Source organism: Lathyrus oleraceus, chromosome 6, assembly GCF_024323335.1.
Source record: "Lathyrus oleraceus cultivar Zhongwan6 chromosome 6, CAAS_Psat_ZW6_1.0, whole genome shotgun sequence".
In the NCBI taxonomy this organism is placed as follows: domain Eukaryota; kingdom Viridiplantae; phylum Streptophyta; class Magnoliopsida; order Fabales; family Fabaceae; genus Lathyrus; species Lathyrus oleraceus.
In genome coordinates this window covers 520,652,879-520,670,518 of record NC_066584.1, presented here as the reverse complement: position 1 = coordinate 520,670,518, position 17,640 = coordinate 520,652,879, and the positions used below count along the sequence as shown (strand labels likewise).

General features: G+C 39.2%; 2 protein-coding genes and 2 long non-coding RNA genes across 5 annotated transcripts; 3 read left to right on the top strand and 1 right to left on the bottom strand.

Annotated features, from left to right (window-relative positions):
* The first annotated feature begins 319 nt into the window (after window positions 1–319).
* Window positions 320–1,857, top strand: LOC127092698 (F-box only protein 8). The gene has a single exon (XM_051031578.1). The coding sequence runs from the start codon at window positions 499–501 to the stop codon at window positions 1,759–1,761; it is 1,263 nt and encodes a 420-aa protein (XP_050887535.1). The 5' UTR covers window positions 320–498; the 3' UTR covers window positions 1,762–1,857.
* A 542-nt stretch (window positions 1,858–2,399) lies between these two features.
* LOC127096544 (ribonuclease 1) lies at window positions 2,400–2,774 on the bottom strand. Its single transcript, XM_051035100.1, has one exon. It carries the CDS (start codon window positions 2,772–2,774, stop codon window positions 2,400–2,402), a length of 375 nt encoding a protein of 124 aa, XP_050891057.1.
* A 610-nt stretch (window positions 2,775–3,384) lies between these two features.
* LOC127093324 (uncharacterized) lies at window positions 3,385–4,760 on the top strand. Its single transcript, XR_007792524.1, has 2 exons — window positions 3,385–3,420; window positions 4,597–4,760. It is a non-coding gene; the product is annotated as an uncharacterized LOC127093324 (long non-coding RNA).
* A 4,951-nt stretch (window positions 4,761–9,711) lies between these two features.
* Window positions 9,712–17,413, top strand: LOC127093323 (uncharacterized). 2 transcript variants are annotated; one of them, XR_007792523.1, is made up of 2 exons: window positions 9,712–9,747; window positions 17,250–17,413. It is a non-coding gene; the product is annotated as an uncharacterized LOC127093323 (long non-coding RNA). The 2 variants fall into 2 exon arrangements; XR_007792522.1 differs by lacking the exon at window positions 17,250–17,413 and adding an exon at window positions 10,924–11,087.
* The last annotated feature ends 227 nt before the right edge of the window (window positions 17,414–17,640 follow it).

Genomic DNA, 17,640 nt, shown 5'->3' with positions numbered 1-17,640 from the left:
ATTAGCATTTCAAAAATTATTTGAACTTAATTTACATTTAAATCTTTTATGAATTGTTTTTTAATTTTTTTCCATAAAATTTTATTTCATTATAATAATAATCTTGAAAGTTAAATTAACCGAGCTCGAAATTTTCAAAAAAAAAAAAGAGTTGTAGTATTCATAGAATCATTAAACATAAAAATAATGTATTCAATAGCAAATTACTAAAAAAAAATTGGCTTTGAAGAACTTTTTGAAAAAATAGGTCATTTGAGTAAATATATATATATATATATATATATATATATAACACAAGAAGAAAATATTTCTCTAACCTAGAAGAAAACACAAGCAACAGCGGTATCGATTGAAGAAATTTCCTCTCTTTTTAAGCGGAATCAGCCGAAGCTATCACCACCGTTCAACTCGACCATGGATTATTTGCAGAAGCAATCACCATCGTTCAACTTGACCATAGATTATTTGTAGAAGTAATCACCGTCGTTCAACTCGACCATGGATTATCAACAGAAGAAATCATCACCGTTCAACTCGTTCATGGATTATCAACAGAAGCTATCACTGTCGTTCAACAAGTGGTCTGATTCAAAGGTTAGCAGAAAGTATATTGACGATGATGTTGCCTTCCATGTTCTTTCAAAACTCCCCATTAAATCATTGAAGCGTTTTGGTTGCGTACGCAAATCATGGTCCATTTTATTTGAAAATTCTCATTTCATCAATATGTTTCGCAACCATTTCATTTCTCATAGCAATTCCGACGATCATCATACATATCTCCTCATATTTAAACGTGATTGTGCTGATCGTTACCATCCTGAATTGCATTTGCTCGATAGTAGAATCAAATTAACTTTGCCACCTCCATTTCAAGAGGTTGACCTTTATCTTAATATTTTGGGAAAAACAAGTGTTAACGGTATTTTTTGTATCGGGAGAAATTATGAAGGGGGAGATTCTAATAAGGTCAAATATGTATTGTGGAACCCAGCTATCGAAGAATTCGTTGTCATTCCTCCTAGCCCCGATGAGCTTGTACCAAAACACCCCCGCCTTCGCGTGTTTCATGACTTTCATGGGTTTGGTTATGACCAAGTAAGAGATGACTTTAAGGTGATTCAATATGTAACATTTGATAGCTCAAGTTGTAATGACTATGACCCTGATTCTCCTCCACCACAAGGTATAATGTATTTCTCCTTTTTTGAGATATATAGTCTAAGAAATAATTCTTGGAAGATACTCCACATGGACGATATGGCTAACTGGTATGTTGGTAATGCATTTTATGGGGAGGAATTGTACATGAATGGTGCATGTCATTGGTTGGTTACGGGTAGACACGATCAAATATTTATGATGTCATTTGACATGAGTCATGAGGTGTTCTTTACAACACCCATTGATGAAAGATCTGATTTGGATGATGGACACTTGACGGCGTTAAATGGATCAATTGCTTTTATCATAAATCATGACAAGAATAATATTTTTCACATATCTATTCTGGGTGAACTCGGTGTGAAAGAATCATGGATCAAACTATTTATTTGTGGTCCCATGCCTTCCATTGACTGGCCCCCAATTGGATTTGGGAAGAAGGGATACATATTTTTTAGAAAAATAGATGATGAGCTAGCCTATGTTGATTTGAGCACCCAAATAATTGAGGAGCTTGGGATTAAAGGAGAAGATTATTGTTGTTATATCGGACTTTACAAGGAAAGTCTTCTTTCGATTGGAGGATCAAGTAACTAGTTTTTTTTTTCTCTTTTTGTTTTCACCCGGAGGTATATTGCTATGGTTATTAGGTTTTTTACCATGTATACAAAGTGATTTGTCAACTTCAGAAATTCAAAATTATTATATCATGTATTTGACAATTTAAGAAGACACTTGGTGATATGGATGTTGTTTTATCAATTTAATTTTAATTTGCAAATTGATTATGTCTCTATTTCATTTGTAAGAATTGTATACTCTTTTTTAATTTGCAAACTGATTATGTCTCTATTTCATTTTTAAGAGCGTGAATATGCTGAAATGCAGGTAGTGAAGACCATAACATATATATCATCTTGAGTGTAACTTTTCATGATACTGATGCATATCTCTATATGAAAACAATGTGTGTATTTTGCATCTTTAAAATCCATTACTCCTTGTGCTGATTTTATGGTATGGAAATGGGTACCAATATAACTGTCGATGGTTATTCAACTGTTTTTAAAAGAAAAATAAAAGCTTTAAATATAGATAAATAAACACTAATTAATCTGTTGTAAAATAGATAAATAAACACTAATTAATGTCTTTCATAATAGATAAATCATTCATAGTTGCTTCCTTTTTATTTAGTATATCTATACGGAAGCAATATATATATTACATCATCATTATAATTCTAATCTCCATACAAATAAGTTGCCATAAGATGAAGGCATTGTACAGTTGATGGCACTCATTCCGTCATGATCCAAACACATAATAATTTCATATAACTCATTTGGTGGAGAATTAGAACACATGAATCGAGGAGTGAATGTAACAGTGTCTTTGGTGTAGTGCTTTTTGATGGCTTTTGTTGCAGCCTCTGTAGTGTACTGCTTGCCTAATCCTGAAACAGGGACAATCCCTTCTGCCTTGAGTGTATTAAAAAGGTTAAATCCATTCCAAAACTTGTATGCTGTATTGAAGTATGTAAATTGCCTATGCTTCTTCCCATCGTAGTAACATGTTCCATGCTTCGACCATTCATATTTCCAGAACATTTCATTATCTCCTATTGCACTTGTCCATGATATCTTGAGCTTAGTTTGTAAATCTTTTGGAATCTCAGTTGAGGAGGTACATTCATGATCCGTCACATGTGATCCAAGTAGATGATGTACAGGTAAGAGATAACCTGACTGTTGAAATATCGCCTATGAGGATTGAGGATCGAGAGTTGAAGCAGTTGCGGGGTAAAGAGATTGCCTTAGTGAAGGTAGCTTGGGGAGGACCAGCAGGTGGCAATGTGACTTGGGAACTGGAGAGTCAGATGAAAGAGTCTTATCCAGAGTTATTTGCTTGAGGTATGTTTTCGAGGACGAAAACTCTTTTAGTGGGGGAGAGTTGTAACACCCCGAATAAAATAAGAGAATTATTTAAATTAAGTTAATAATATATTTATTAATTTAATTAAATAAATTGAATTATTGGATTATTATTATTATTATTTGGAATAATAATTAGTGGAAAATATATAAGTTGGAATAAGAGAAAAGGGTTTTCATTTTTTTTTGGTAAAGAGTTTTCACGTGGAACAGAGAAGCGGCTGAAAGGTGAAAAGTGGAGAAAGGGCAAAGAGGAAGAGCTAGAGAGCAAAGGTTGAAGAACGAAAAAGCTTGAAGCTTAGAGATTGCCGGATTAACTCAGGTAAGGGGGGTTTATCGTCGTTTAATGGGTATTATAGATTAACATGTCATGGGTAGTGATAAACCGTTGAAGTGACCCTAATTGGGATGTTGAATGCTGAAAAATTGTGATGAATAAGCTGTATTAAAGCTGTAATTAAATCCGTAATTGTGTGAGTCGTGTTCCCCGAACGTATAGCTTTTTACGGAAATTGAATCGGAGGTCCGGAAGTCCTCCAACGGCGGAAAATGCGGAGAACTCTGCATTCTGCCTTGTGTTAGCGCAGGAACTGCTGTTTTGTCTGCGTTAACCGGTTAACCCAGGGCGTTAACCGGTTAACACTGTTATATTTTGTGGAAATGTGCTGTTTTGTCTGCGTTAACCGGTTAACCCAGGGCGTTAACCGGTTAACACTGTTGCGTTTTGCCAGAAAGTGTGTTTTGTCCTGCGTTAACCGGTTAACCCAGGGCGTTAACCGGTTAACACTGTTGGAAATTAGAAAAAATGGATATTTTAATGTTGTGAACATAATTGGTGATTGGCCTATACCGGTGTGTGACATAGTAGGGATTGAGTTATGTTATGTAGTAATATTATAGTGAGTTGATCAGAAATCTGGTTGGGTTTATGTTATGAAGTGTCGAGACAAATATGACTGAGTTGTTAAGTTGTTCCGTGTACGAAAAGTTGTTAAAAATTACTGAGTTGTAGGCTTGGTGAGCCAAAGTTGATTTTTAAGTTGATTATGTTGAAAACATCGTTGTGTTACTATTATTATTATGTTGTCGGAATTTCAAAGTCGTGTATGCCATGTACATTCATATGCATTAAGTCGGAGCTTTGCTCACACCACGTTGGCCTGGATTGGCAAATTTTAAGTTGAAAGTTGAAGGCTTATGCCTTGATGCCCAATAAAATGGCAACGATTTAAGTTGGGAGTTTTACTCCGAATGGTACCACATGCATGACGAGTCGAGTCTTATTAGAGTTGCATTTTGTTGGTTGTTGTATGAATATTTAATTTAATTGAGAAGTGGTGTTTGTGTTGATATTGAGTATGATGTTTGAGTTGATGTGCCGTTACTGAATGTGTGACGTAATTAGGGTGATTAATGTGTTAAATTACTTAACATGACATGATATTTTATAATGCTTATTATATCGATTGAGGAACTCACCCTTACAACTATTTTTCAGGTAACGAGCGGTGATTGAGTAGAAGCTAGTGCTTGGAGTCTAGTGTAGTCTACTTAGAGGGTCGTGCTCTGATAGATGTAACATCGGGACGGGATGTTTTAATTGTTTTATTGTTGGTTGTTGAACCTTTTTACCTGTAATATGTTATATGTTTTGAATGGTTAGTTGATTTCTATCCGCTGCGAATTATGCAAGAAAATGTTATTTTGATTAAATAAAGAGCATGACAGTTATCATGGTGTGAAGTAGTTGTGTGACACCCTTGGTGCATAATTACTCTGATATATATTTGTTGTTTCTATTAAATATTTGGGGTATTTTAGAAGGGTGTTACATTAGTGGTATCAGAGTAGGTCGGTCTGTCCGGCCAGTTGTCGTGTCGTTACTGTCTAACAATTGTGTAATTGTTACTAATCTAACTTTTAAGTTGTGTTGTATTGATAAGTTGAAATGGCTGGAAGGAATGACGCTGCAATGGCTGCCGCAATGCAAGCGATGGCACAAGCTGTGCAGAACTTGCCAAATGCTGGTGGTGATGCTGGCTCACGTAGCTTGGCGACTTTTCAGAGAGAGAATCCGCCGGTGTTTAAAGGGAAGCATGATCCAGATGCAGCCTTGGGATGGTTGAAAGAGATTGAGAGAATCTTCCGTGTTATGGATTGCACTCCAGCTCAGAAGGTTCGGTATGGTACTCACATGCTAGCAGTCGAAGCTGATGATTGGTGGCTAGAGACTCACGAGAGGTTGACTGTGGCAGGTGAAGTCATTACTTGGGATGTATTCCGCAGGGAATTCATGAGAAAGTATTATCCGGAAGATGTCCGTGGTAAGAAGGAAATTGAGTTCCTTGAGCTGAAGCAAGGAAACATGTCTGTCACTGATTATGCTGCGAAATTTGTGGAGCTGTCCAAATTTTATCCTCATTACACTGGTGCTGGTGCTGAATTTTCAAAGTGCATCAACTTTGAAAATGGACTGCGCTCTGAAATTAAGAAGGCTGTTGGGTATCAGAAGATACGCATTTTTACTGAATTGGTTGATAGCTGCAGGATATTTGAAGAAGACAATAATGCTCATTACAAGATTGTCAGTGACCGCAGGGGCAAGCAACATCAAAACCGTGGAAAGCCGTATGATGCCCCAGTGGGAAAAGGGAAACAAGGAGCTGCTCCGGCTCAGAGGACTAGTAGGGGAGGTGCTCCTGCTGGTATAGTTTGCTTCAAATGTGGTCAGGCTGGTCATAAGAGTAATGTATGCACTGCTGAAGTAAAGAGATGTTTTCGTTGTGGTAAGACTGGTCATGCAATAGCTGATTGCAAGCACAAGGAAATGATTTGTTTTAATTGTGGCGAAGAAGGGCATATTGGAAGTCAGTGTCAGAAGCCAAAGAAATCTCAGACGGGGAAGGTGTTCGCATTGACCGGAACTCAAACCTCCAGTGAGGACAGACTTATCCGAGGTACGTGTTATATTAATGGCTTTCCTCTTGTAGCTATTATTGACACAGGTGCGACTCATTCCTTTATATCTTTGGATTGTGCTGTGAAACTTAAGTTAGAGATATCTGAGATGTTTGGTAGTATGGTAATTGATACTCCTGCGAAGGGTTCAGTGACTACTACTTCGGTTTGTTTAAATTGTCCTTTGAGTATTTTTGGTAGAGACTTTGGGATGGACCTAGTGTGTCTTCCCCTAGTGCAGATTGATGTTATTCTGGGTATGAACTGGTTGGTGTTTAACCGAGTTTCTATCAATTGTTTTGATAAGACGGTGGTCTTTCCTGAGATTAAGGAGGGAAAGAGTTTGTTTCTATCAGCAAGGCAAGTGAATGAGGAAGTAGCTGATGGGGCAGAGTTGTTTATGCTGTTAGCGACTTTGGAGGCTAAAGATAAACTGGTGATTGGCGATCTAGCCGTGGTGTGTGATTTTCCTGATGTGTTTCCGGAAGAGGTGAATGAATTACCGCCAGAGCGCGAAGTGGAGTTCTCGATTGATTTGGTACCTGGTACTAGGCCGATATCGATGGCTCCATACCGTATGTCTGCTGTTGAGTTAACTGAGTTGAAGAGTCAGTTGGAAGATCTGTTGGATAAGAAATTTATTCGTCCGAGTGTGTCACCGTGGGGTGCACCAGTGCTATTGGTTAAGAAGAAAGAAGGTACTATGAGGTTGTGTGTGGACTACAGGCAACTGAATAAAGTGACGATCAAGAATCGGTATCCTTTGCCGAGGATTGATGATTTGATGGATCAGTTGGTTGGTGCAAGTGTGTTCAGCAAAATAGATTTGAGATCTGGGTATCATCAGATCCGTGTGAAAACCGAGGATATTCAGAAGACTGCTTTCAGAACAAGGTATGGACATTATGAGTATTCTGTAATGCCTTTTGGTGTGACTAATGCGCCTGGAGTATTTATGGAGTATATGAATAGGATTTTCCATCCGTACCTAGACAAGTTTGTTGTGGTGTTTATTGATGATATTTTGGTGTATTCGAAATCTGAAGAAGAGCATGCTGAACATTTGAGAGTGGTTTTGGGAGTTCTACGAGAAAAGAAGTTATTTGCTAAATTGTCCAAGTGTGAATTTTGGTTAGGAGAGGTGAGTTTTCTTGGTCATGTGATTTCAAGAGGTGGCGTTGCTGTTGATCCTTCTAAGATAGAAGCGGTATCTAAGTGGGAAGCTCTGAAGTCTGTTGCTGAGATTCGAAGTTTCCTTGGTTTGGCTGGTTATTATAGGAAGTTCATTGAGGGATTTTCTAAGTTGGCGTTACCATTGACGATGTTGACTAGGAAGGGGCAAGCGTTTGTTTGGGACTCAAAATGTGAAGGAGGTTTCCAAGAGTTAAAGAGAAGGTTAACTACTGCTCCTATTCTGATATTACCGAGTTCGTCGGAATCATTTGAAGTTTACTGTGATGCTTCATTGTTGGGTTTGGGTGGCGTGTTGATGCAGAATAAGCAGGTTATAGCTTATGCTTCAAGACAGCTGAGGGTTCATGAGAGGAACTACCCGACGCACGATTTAGAGTTGGCGGCTGTGGTGTTTGTTCTGAAGTTATGGAGGCATTACTTGTACGGGTCAAGATTTGAGGTTTTCAGTGACCATAAAAGTTTAAAGTATTTGTTTGATCAGAAAGAGCTGAATATGAGACAGAGAAGATGGTTAGAGTTTCTGAAGGATTATGACTTTGGTTTGAATTACCATCCGGGTAAAGCAAACGTAGTGGCTGATGCATTGAGTCGGAAATCATTACATATGTCTATGCTAATGGTTAAGGAATTGGATTTAATTGAGCAGTTTAGAGATTTGAGTTTGGTGTGTGAGAGTACTCACAATAGTGTTAAATTGGGAATGTTGAAGTTAACAAGTGGTATTCTGGATGAGATCAGAGAGGGTCAGAAATCCGATGTGCTTTTGGTTGATAAGTTGACTCTAGTGAATCAAGGTCAAGGTGGCGAATTCAGAGTTGATGAGAATGGTGTTGTGAGATTTGGTAGTCGGGTGTGCATTCCGAATGTTACCGAACTTAAGAAGAGTATTCTTGAAGAAGGGCATCGTAGTGGGTTGAGTATTCATCCTGGAGCTACGAAGATGTATCATGATTTGAAAAAGTTATTTTGGTGGCCGGGAATGAAAAGAGAAATTGCGAGTTTTGTTTATTCCTGTTTGACTTGTCAGAAGTCAAAGATTGAGCATCAGAAGCCGTCTGGGCTAATGCAACCGTTGGCTATTCCAGAGTGGAAGTGGGATAGTATCAGTATGGATTTTGTTTCTGGTTTACCGAGGACAATTAAGAATTTTGAAGCTATTTGGGTGATTGTTGACAGATTGACAAAGTCGGCTCATTTCATTCCGATCAGAATGGATTATCCGTTAGAGAAATTAGCTGAGTTGTATATTGAGAAAATTGTAAGTTTGCATGGTATTCCGTCGAGTATTGTTTCGGACAGAGATCCTAGATTTACATCGAAATTCTGGGAAGGTTTGCAGAAGGCTTTGGGAACTAAACTGAGATTGAGCTCTGCATATCACCCGCAGACTGATGGTCAGACTGAGAGGACGATTCAGTCATTGGAGGATCTTTTGAGAGCTTGCGTTTTGGAAAAGGGAGGTGCTTGGGATTGTTATTTACCTTTGATTGAGTTTACCTACAACAATAGTTTTCATTCGAGCATTGGTATGGCGCCGTTTGAAGCTTTGTATGGTAGGAGATGTCGGACACCGTTATGTTGGTATGAGTCCGGTGAGAGTGCTGTGGTTGGACCGGAGATTGTTCAACAGACTACAGAAAAGATTAAGATGATTCAGGAGAAGATGAGAATTGCTCAGAGTCGTCAGAAGAGTTATCATGATAAGAGGAGGAAGTCACTTGAGTTCCGAGAGGGAGATCACGTGTTTCTTCGTGTTACTCCGATAACTGGGGTTGGTCGAGCTTTGAAGTCAAAGAAGTTGACACCTCGATTTATTGGTCCTTATCAGATTTTGGAGAGGATAGGAGGGGTAGCCTATCGTATCGCTTTACCGCCGTCACTTGCGAATTTGCATGAGGTTTTTCATGTGTCTCAGTTGAGGAGGTACATTCATGATCCGTCGCATGTGATCCAAGTAGATGATGTACAGGTAAGAGATAACCTGACTGTTGAAATATCGCCTATGAGGATTGAGGATCGAGAGTTGAAGCAGTTGCGGGGTAAAGAGATTGCCTTAGTGAAGGTAGCTTGGGGAGGACCAGCAGGTGGCAATGTGACTTGGGAACTGGAGAGTCAGATGAAAGAGTCTTATCCAGAGTTATTTGCTTGAGGTATGTTTTCGAGGACGAAAACTCTTTTAGTGGGGGAGAGTTGTAACACCCCGAATAAAATAAGAGAATTATTTAAATTAAGTTAATAATATATTTATTAATTTAATTAAATAAATTGAATTATTGGATTATTATTATTATTATTATTTGGAATAATAATTAGTGGAAAATATATAAGTTGGAATAAGAGAAAAGGGTTTTCATTTTTTTTTTGGTAAAGAGTTTTCACGTGGAACAGAGAAGCGGCTGAAAGGTGAAAAGTGGAGAAAGGGCAAAGAGGAAGAGCTAGAGAGCAAAGGTTGAAGAACGAAAAAGCTTGAAGCTTAGAGATTGCCGGATTAACTCAGGTAAGGGGGGTTTATCGTCGTTTAATGGGTATTATAGATTAACATGTCATGGGTAGTGATAAACCGTTGAAGTGACCCTAATTGGGATGTTGAATGCTGAAAAATTGTGATGAATAAGCTGTATTAAAGCTGTAATTAAATCCGTAATTGTGTGAGTCGTGTTCCCCGAACGTATAGCTTTTTACGGAAATTGAATCGGAGGTCCGGAAGTCCTCCAACGGCGGAAAATGCGGAGAACTCTGCATTCTGCTTTGTGTTAGCGCAGGAACTGCTGTTTTGTCTGCGTTAACCGGTTAACCCAGGGCGTTAACCGGTTAACACTGTTATATTTTGTGGAAATGTGCTGTTTTGTCTGCGTTAACCGGTTAACCCAGGGCGTTAACCGGTTAACACTGTTGCGTTTTGCCAGAAAGTGTGTTTTGTCCTGCGTTAACCGGTTAACCCAGGGCGTTAACCGGTTAACACTGTTGGAAATTAGAAAAAATGGATATTTTAATGTTGTGAACATAATTGGTGATTGGCCTATACCGGTGTGTGACATAGTAGGGATTGAGTTATGTTATGTAGTAATATTATTGTGAGTTGATCAGAAATCTGGTTGGGTTTATGTTATGAAGTGTCGAGACAAATATGACTGAGTTGTTAAGTTGTTCCGTGTACGAAAAGTTGTTAAAAATTACTGAGTTGTAGGCTTGGTGAGCCAAAGTTGATTTTTAAGTTGATTATGTTGAAAACATCGTTGTGTTACTATTATTATTATGTTGTCGGAATTTCAAAGTCGTGTATGCCATGTACGTTCATATGCATTAAGTCGGAGCTTTGCTCACACCACGTTGGCCTGGATTGGCAAATTTTAAGTTGAAAGTTGAAGGCTTATGCCTTGATGCCCAATAAAATGGCAACGATTTAAGTTGGGAGTTTTACTCCGAATGGTACCACATGCATGACGAGTCGAGTCTCATTAGAGTTGCATTTTGTTGGTTGTTGTATGAATATTTAATTTAATTGAGAAGTGGTGTTTGTGTTGATATTGAGTATGATGTTTGAGTTGATGTGCCGTTACTGAATGTGTGACGTAATTAGGGTGATTAATGTGTTAAATTACTTAACATGACATGATATTTTATAATGCTTATTATATCGATTGAGGAACTCACCCTTACAACTATTTTTCAGGTAACGAGCGGTGATTGAGTAGAAGCTAGTGCTTGGAGTCTAGTGTAGTCTACTTAGAGGGTCGTGCTCTGATAGATGTAACATCGGGACGGGATGTTTTAATTGTTTTATTGTTGGTTGTTGAACCTTTTTACCTGTAATATGTTATATGTTTTGAATGGTTAGTTGATTTCTATCCGCTGCGAATTATGCAAGAAAATGTTATTTTGATTAAATAAAGAGCATGACAGTTATCATGGTGTGAAGTAGTTGTGTGACACCCTTGGTGCATAATTACTCTGATATATATTTGTTGTTTCTATTAAATATTTGGGGTATTTTAGAAGGGTGTTACATTAGTGGTATCAGAGCAGGTCGGTCTGTCCGGCCAGTTGTCGTGTCGTTACTGTCTAACAATTGTGTAATTGTTACTAATCTAACTTTTAAGTTGTGTTGTATTGATAAGTTGAAATGGCTGGAAGGAATGACGCTGCAATGGCTGCCGCAATGCAAGCGATGGCACAAGCTGTGCAGAACTTGCCAAATGCTGGTGGTGATGCTGGATCACGTAGCTTGGCGACTTTTCAGAGAGAGAATCCGCCGGTGTTTAAAGGGAAGCATGATCCAGATGCAGCCTTGGGATGGTTGAAAGAGATTGAGAGAATCTTCCGTGTTATGGATTGCACTCCAGCTCAGAAGGTTCGGTATGGTACTCACATGCTAGCAGTCGAAGCTGATGATTGGTGGCTAGAGACTCACGAGAGGTTGACTGTGGCAGGTGAAGTCATTACTTGGGATGTATTCCGCAGGGAATTCATGAGAAAGTATTATCCGGAAGATGTCCGTGGTAAGAAGGAAATTGAGTTCCTTGAGCTGAAGCAAGGAAACATGTCTGTCACTGATTATGCTGCGAAATTTGTGGAGCTGTCCAAATTTTATCCTCATTACACTGGTGCTGGTGCTGAATTTTCAAAGTGCATCAACTTTGAAAATGGACTGCGCTCTGAAATTAAGAAGGCTGTTGGGTATCAGAAGATACGCATTTTTACTGAATTGGTTGATAGCTGCAGGATATTTGAAGAAGACAATAATGCTCATTACAAGATTGTCAGTGACCGCAGGGGCAAGCAACATCAAAACCGTGGAAAGCCGTATGATGCCCCAGTGGGAAAAGGGAAACAAGGAGCTGCTCCGGCTCAGAGGACTAGTAGGGGAGGTGCTCCTGCTGGTATAGTTTGCTTCAAATGTGGTCAGGCTGGTCATAAGAGTAATGTATGCACTGCTGAAGTAAAGAGATGTTTTCGTTGTGGTAAGACTGGTCATGCAATAGCTGATTGCAAGCACAAGGAAATGATTTGTTTTAATTGTGGCGAAGAAGGGCATATTGGAAGTCAGTGTCAGAAGCCAAAGAAATCTCAGACGGGGAAGGTGTTCGCATTGACCGGAACTCAAACCTCCAGTGAGGACAGACTTATCCGAGGTACGTGTTATATTAATGGCTTTCCTCTTGTAGCTATTATTGACACAGGTGCGACTCATTCCTTTATATCTTTGGATTGTGCTGTGAAACTTAAGTTAGAGATATCTGAGATGTTTGGTAGTATGGTAATTGATACTCCTGCGAAGGGTTCAGTGACTACTACTTCGGTTTGTTTAAATTGTCCTTTGAGTATTTTTGGTAGAGACTTTGGGATGGACCTAGTGTGTCTTCCCCTAGTGCAGATTGATGTTATTCTGGGTATGAACTGGTTGGTGTTTAACCGAGTTTCTATCAATTGTTTTGATAAGACGGTGGTCTTTCCTGAGATTAAGGAGGGAAAGAGTTTGTTTCTATCAGCAAGGCAAGTGAATGAGGAAGTAGCTGATGGGGCAGAGTTGTTTATGCTGTTAGCGACTTTGGAGGCTAAAGATAAACTGGTGATTGGCGATCTAGCCGTGGTGTGTGATTTTCCTGATGTGTTTCCGGAAGAGGTGAATGAATTACCGCCAGAGCGCGAAGTGGAGTTCTCGATTGATTTGGTACCTGGTACTAGGCCGATATCGATGGCTCCGTACCGTATGTCTGCTGTTGAGTTAACTGAGTTGAAGAGTCAGTTGGAAGATCTGTTGGATAAGAAATTTATTCGTCCGAGTGTGTCACCGTGGGGTGCACCAGTGCTATTGGTTAAGAAGAAAGAAGGTACTATGAGGTTGTGTGTGGACTACAGGCAACTGAATAAAGTGACGATCAAGAATCGGTATCCTTTGCCGAGGATTGATGATTTGATGGATCAGTTGGTTGGTGCAAGTGTGTTCAGCAAAATAGATTTGAGATCTGGGTATCATCAGATCCGTGTGAAAACCGAGGATATTCAGAAGACTGCTTTCAGAACAAGGTATGGACATTATGAGTATTCTGTAATGCCTTTTGGTGTGACTAATGCGCCTGGAGTATTTATGGAGTATATGAATAGGATTTTCCATCCGTACCTAGACAAGTTTGTTGTGGTGTTTATTGATGATATTTTGGTGTATTCGAAATCTGAAGAAGAGCATGCTGAACATTTGAGAGTGGTTTTGGGAGTTCTACGAGAAAAGAAGTTATTTGCTAAATTGTCCAAGTGTGAATTTTGGTTAGGAGAGGTGAGTTTTCTTGGTCATGTGATTTCAAGAGGTGGCGTTGCTGTTGATCCTTCTAAGATAGAAGCGGTATCTAAGTGGGAAGCTCCGAAGTCTGTTGCTGAGATTCGAAGTTTCCTTGGTTTGGCTGGTTATTATAGGAAGTTCATTGAGGGATTTTCTAAGTTGGCGTTACCATTGACGATGTTGACTAGGAAGGGGCAAGCGTTTGTTTGGGACTCAAAATGTGAAGGAGGTTTCCAAGAGTTAAAGAGAAGGTTAACTACTGCTCCTATTCTGATATTACCGAGTTCGTCGGAATCATTTGAAGTTTACTGTGATGCTTCATTGTTGGGTTTGGGTGGCGTGTTGATGCAGAATAAGCAGGTTATAGCTTATGCTTCAAGACAGCTGAGGGTTCATGAGAGGAACTACCCGACGCACGATTTAGAGTTGGCGGCTGTGGTGTTTGTTCTGAAGTTATGGAGGCATTACTTGTACGGGTCAAGATTTGAGGTTTTCAGTGACCATAAAAGTTTAAAGTATTTGTTTGATCAGAAAGAGCTGAATATGAGACAGAGAAGATGGTTAGAGTTTCTGAAGGATTATGACTTTGGTTTGAATTACCATCCGGGTAAAGCAAACGTAGTGGCTGATGCATTGAGTCGGAAATCATTACATATGTCTATGCTAATGGTTAAGGAATTGGATTTAATTGAGCAGTTTAGAGATTTGAGTTTGGTGTGTGAGAGTACTCACAATAGTGTTAAATTGGGAATGTTGAAGTTAACAAGTGGTATTCTGGATGAGATCAGAGAGGGTCAGAAATCCGATGTGCTTTTGGTTGATAAGTTGACTCTAGTGAATCAAGGTCAAGGTGGCGAATTCAGAGTTGATGAGAATGGTGTTGTGAGATTTGGTAGTCGGGTGTGCATTCCGAATGTTACCGAACTTAAGAAGAGTATTCTTGAAGAAGGGCATCGTAGTGGGTTGAGTATTCATCCTGGAGCTACGAAGATGTATCATGATTTGAAAAAGTTATTTTGGTGGCCGGGAATGAAAAGAGAAATTGCGAGTTTTGTTTATTCCTGTTTGACTTGTCAGAAGTCAAAGATTGAGCATCAGAAGCCGTCTGGGCTAATGCAACCGTTGGCTATTCCAGAGTGGAAGTGGGATAGTATCAGTATGGATTTTGTTTCTGGTTTACCGAGGACAATTAAGAATTTTGAAGCTATTTGGGTGATTGTTGACAGATTGACAAAGTCGGCTCATTTCATTCCGATCAGAATGGACTATCCGTTAGAGAAATTAGCTGAGTTGTATATTGAGAAAATTGTAAGTTTGCATGGTATTCCGTCGAGTATTGTTTCGGACAGAGATCCTAGATTTACATCGAAATTCTGGGAAGGTTTGCAGAAGGCTTTGGGAACTAAACTGAGATTGAGCTCTGCATATCACCCGCAGAATGATGGTCAGACTGAGAGGACGATTCAGTCATTGGAGGATCTTTTGAGAGCTTGCGTTTTGGAAAAGGGAGGTGCTTGGGATTGTTATTTACCTTTGATTGAGTTTACCTACAACAATAGTTTTCATTCGAGCATTGGTATGGCGCCGTTTGAAGCTTTGTATGGTAGGAGATGTCGGACACCGTTATGTTGGTATGAGTCCGGTGAGAGTGCTGTGGTTGGACCGGAGATTGTTCAACAGACTACAGAAAAGATTAAGATGATTCAGGAGAAGATGAGAATTGCTCAGAGTCGTCAGAAGAGTTATCATGATAAGAGGAGGAAGTCACTTGAGTTCCGAGAGGGAGATCACGTGTTTCTTCGTGTTACTCCGATAACTGGGGTTGGTCGAGCTTTGAAGTCAAAGAAGTTGACACCTCGATTTATTGGTCCTTATCAGATTTTGGAGAGGATAGGAGAGGTAGCCTATCGTATCGCTTTACCGCCGTCACTTGCGAATTTGCATGAGGTTTTTCATGTGTCTCAGTTGAGGAGGTACATTCATGATCCGTCGCATGTGATCCAAGTAGATGATGTACAGGTAAGAGATAACCTGACTGTTGAAATATCGCCTATGAGGATTGAGGATCGAGAGTTGAAGCAGTTGCGGGGTAAAGAGATTGCCTTAGTGAAGGTAGCTTGGGGAGGACCAGCAGGTGGCAATGTGACTTGGGAACTGGAGAGTCAGATGAAAGAGTCTTATCCAGAGTTATTTGCTTGAGGTATGTTTTCGAGGACGAAAACTCTTTTAGTGGGGGAGAGTCGTAACACCCCGAATAAAATAAGAGAATTATTTAAATTAAGTTAATAATATATTTATTAATTTAATTAAATAAATTGAATTATTGGATTATTATTATTATTATTATTTGGAATAATAATTAGTGGAAAATATATAAGTTGGAATACGAGAAAAGGGTTTTCATTTTTTTTTGGTAAAGAGTTTTCACGTGGAACAGAGAAGCGGCTGAAAGGTGAAAAGTGGAGAAAGGGCAAAGAGGAAGAGCTAGAGAGCAAAGGTTGAAGAACGAAAAAGCTTGAAGCCAAGAGATTGCCGGATTAACTCAGGTAAGGGGGGTTTATCGTCGTTTAATGGGTATTATAGATTAACATGTCATGGGTAGTGATAAACCGTTGAAGTGACCCTAATTGGGATGTTGAGTGCTGAAAAATTGTGATGAATAAGCTGTATTAAAGCTGTAATTAAATCCGTAATTGTGTGAGTCGTGTTCCCCGAACGTATAGCTTTTTACGGAAATTGAATCGGAGGTCCGGAAGTCCTCCAACGGCGGAAAATGCGGAGAACTCTGCATTCTGCCTTGTGTTAGCGCAGGAACTGCTGTTTTGTCTGCGTTAACCGGTTAACCCAGGGCGTTAACCGGTTAACACTGTTATATTTTGTGGAAATGTGCTGTTTTGTCTGCGTTAACCGGTTAACCCAAGGCGTTAACCGGTTAACACTGTTGCGTTTTGCCAGAAAGTGTGTTTTGTCCTGCGTTAACCGGTTAACCCAGGGCGTTAACCGGTTAACACTGTTGGAAATTAGAAAAAATGGATATTTTAATGTTGTGAACATAATTGGTGATTGGCCTATACCGGTGTGTGACATAGTAGGGATTGAGTTATGTTATGTAGTAATATTATAGTGAGTTGATCAGAAATCTGGTTGGGTTTATGTTATGAAGTGTCGAGACAAATATGACTGAGTTGTTAAGTTGTTCCGTGTACGAAAAGTTGTTAAAAATTACTGAGTTGTAGGCTTGGTGAGCCAAAGTTGATTTTTAAGTTGATTATGTTGAAAACATCGTTGTGTTACTATTATTATTATGTTGTCGGAATTTCAAAGTCGTGTATGCCATGTACATTCATATGCATTAAGTCGGAGCTTTGCTCACACCACGTTGGCCTGGATTGGAAAATTTTAAGTTGAAAGTTGAAGGCTTATGCCTTGATGCCCAATAAAATGGCAACGATTTAAGTTGGGAGTTTTACTCCGAATGGTACCACATGCATGACGAGTCGAGTCTCATTAGAGTTGCATTTTGTTGGTTGTTGTATGAATATTTAATTTAATTGAGAAGTGGTGTTTGTGTTGATATTGAGTATGATGTTTGAGTTGATGTGCCGTTACTGTATGTGTGACGTAATTAGGGTGATTAATGTGTTAAATTACTTAACATGACATGATATTTTATAATGCTTATTATATCGATTGAGGAACTCACCCTGACAACTATTTTTCAGGTAACGAGCGGTGATTGAGTAGAAGCTAGTGCTTGGAGTCTAGTGTAGTCTACTTAGAGGGTCGTGCTCTGATAGATGTAACATCGGGACGGGATGTTTTAATTGTTTTATTGTTGGTTGTTGAACCTTTTTACCTGTAATATGTTATATGTTTTGAATGGTTAGTTGATTTCTATCCGCTGCGAATTATGCAAGAAAATGTTATTTTGATTAAATAAAGAGCATGACAGTTATCATGGTGTGAAGTAGTTGTGTGACACCCTTGGTGCATAATTACTCTGATATATATTTGTTGTTTCTATTAAATATTTGGGGTATTTTAGAAGGGTGTTGTCGCATTACGCGAAAAAACCGGCGGGAAACGAGAACAACAGAGCCGCCACCGTGCGTT

Coding starts and splice junctions, on each gene's coding strand:
- LOC127096544 (XM_051035100.1), bottom strand. CDS start 2,774: ATGTTCTGGAAATATGAATGGTCGAAGCATGGAACATGTTACTACGAT.
- LOC127092698 (XM_051031578.1), top strand. CDS start 499: ATGGATTATCAACAGAAGAAATCATCACCGTTCAACTCGTTCATGGAT.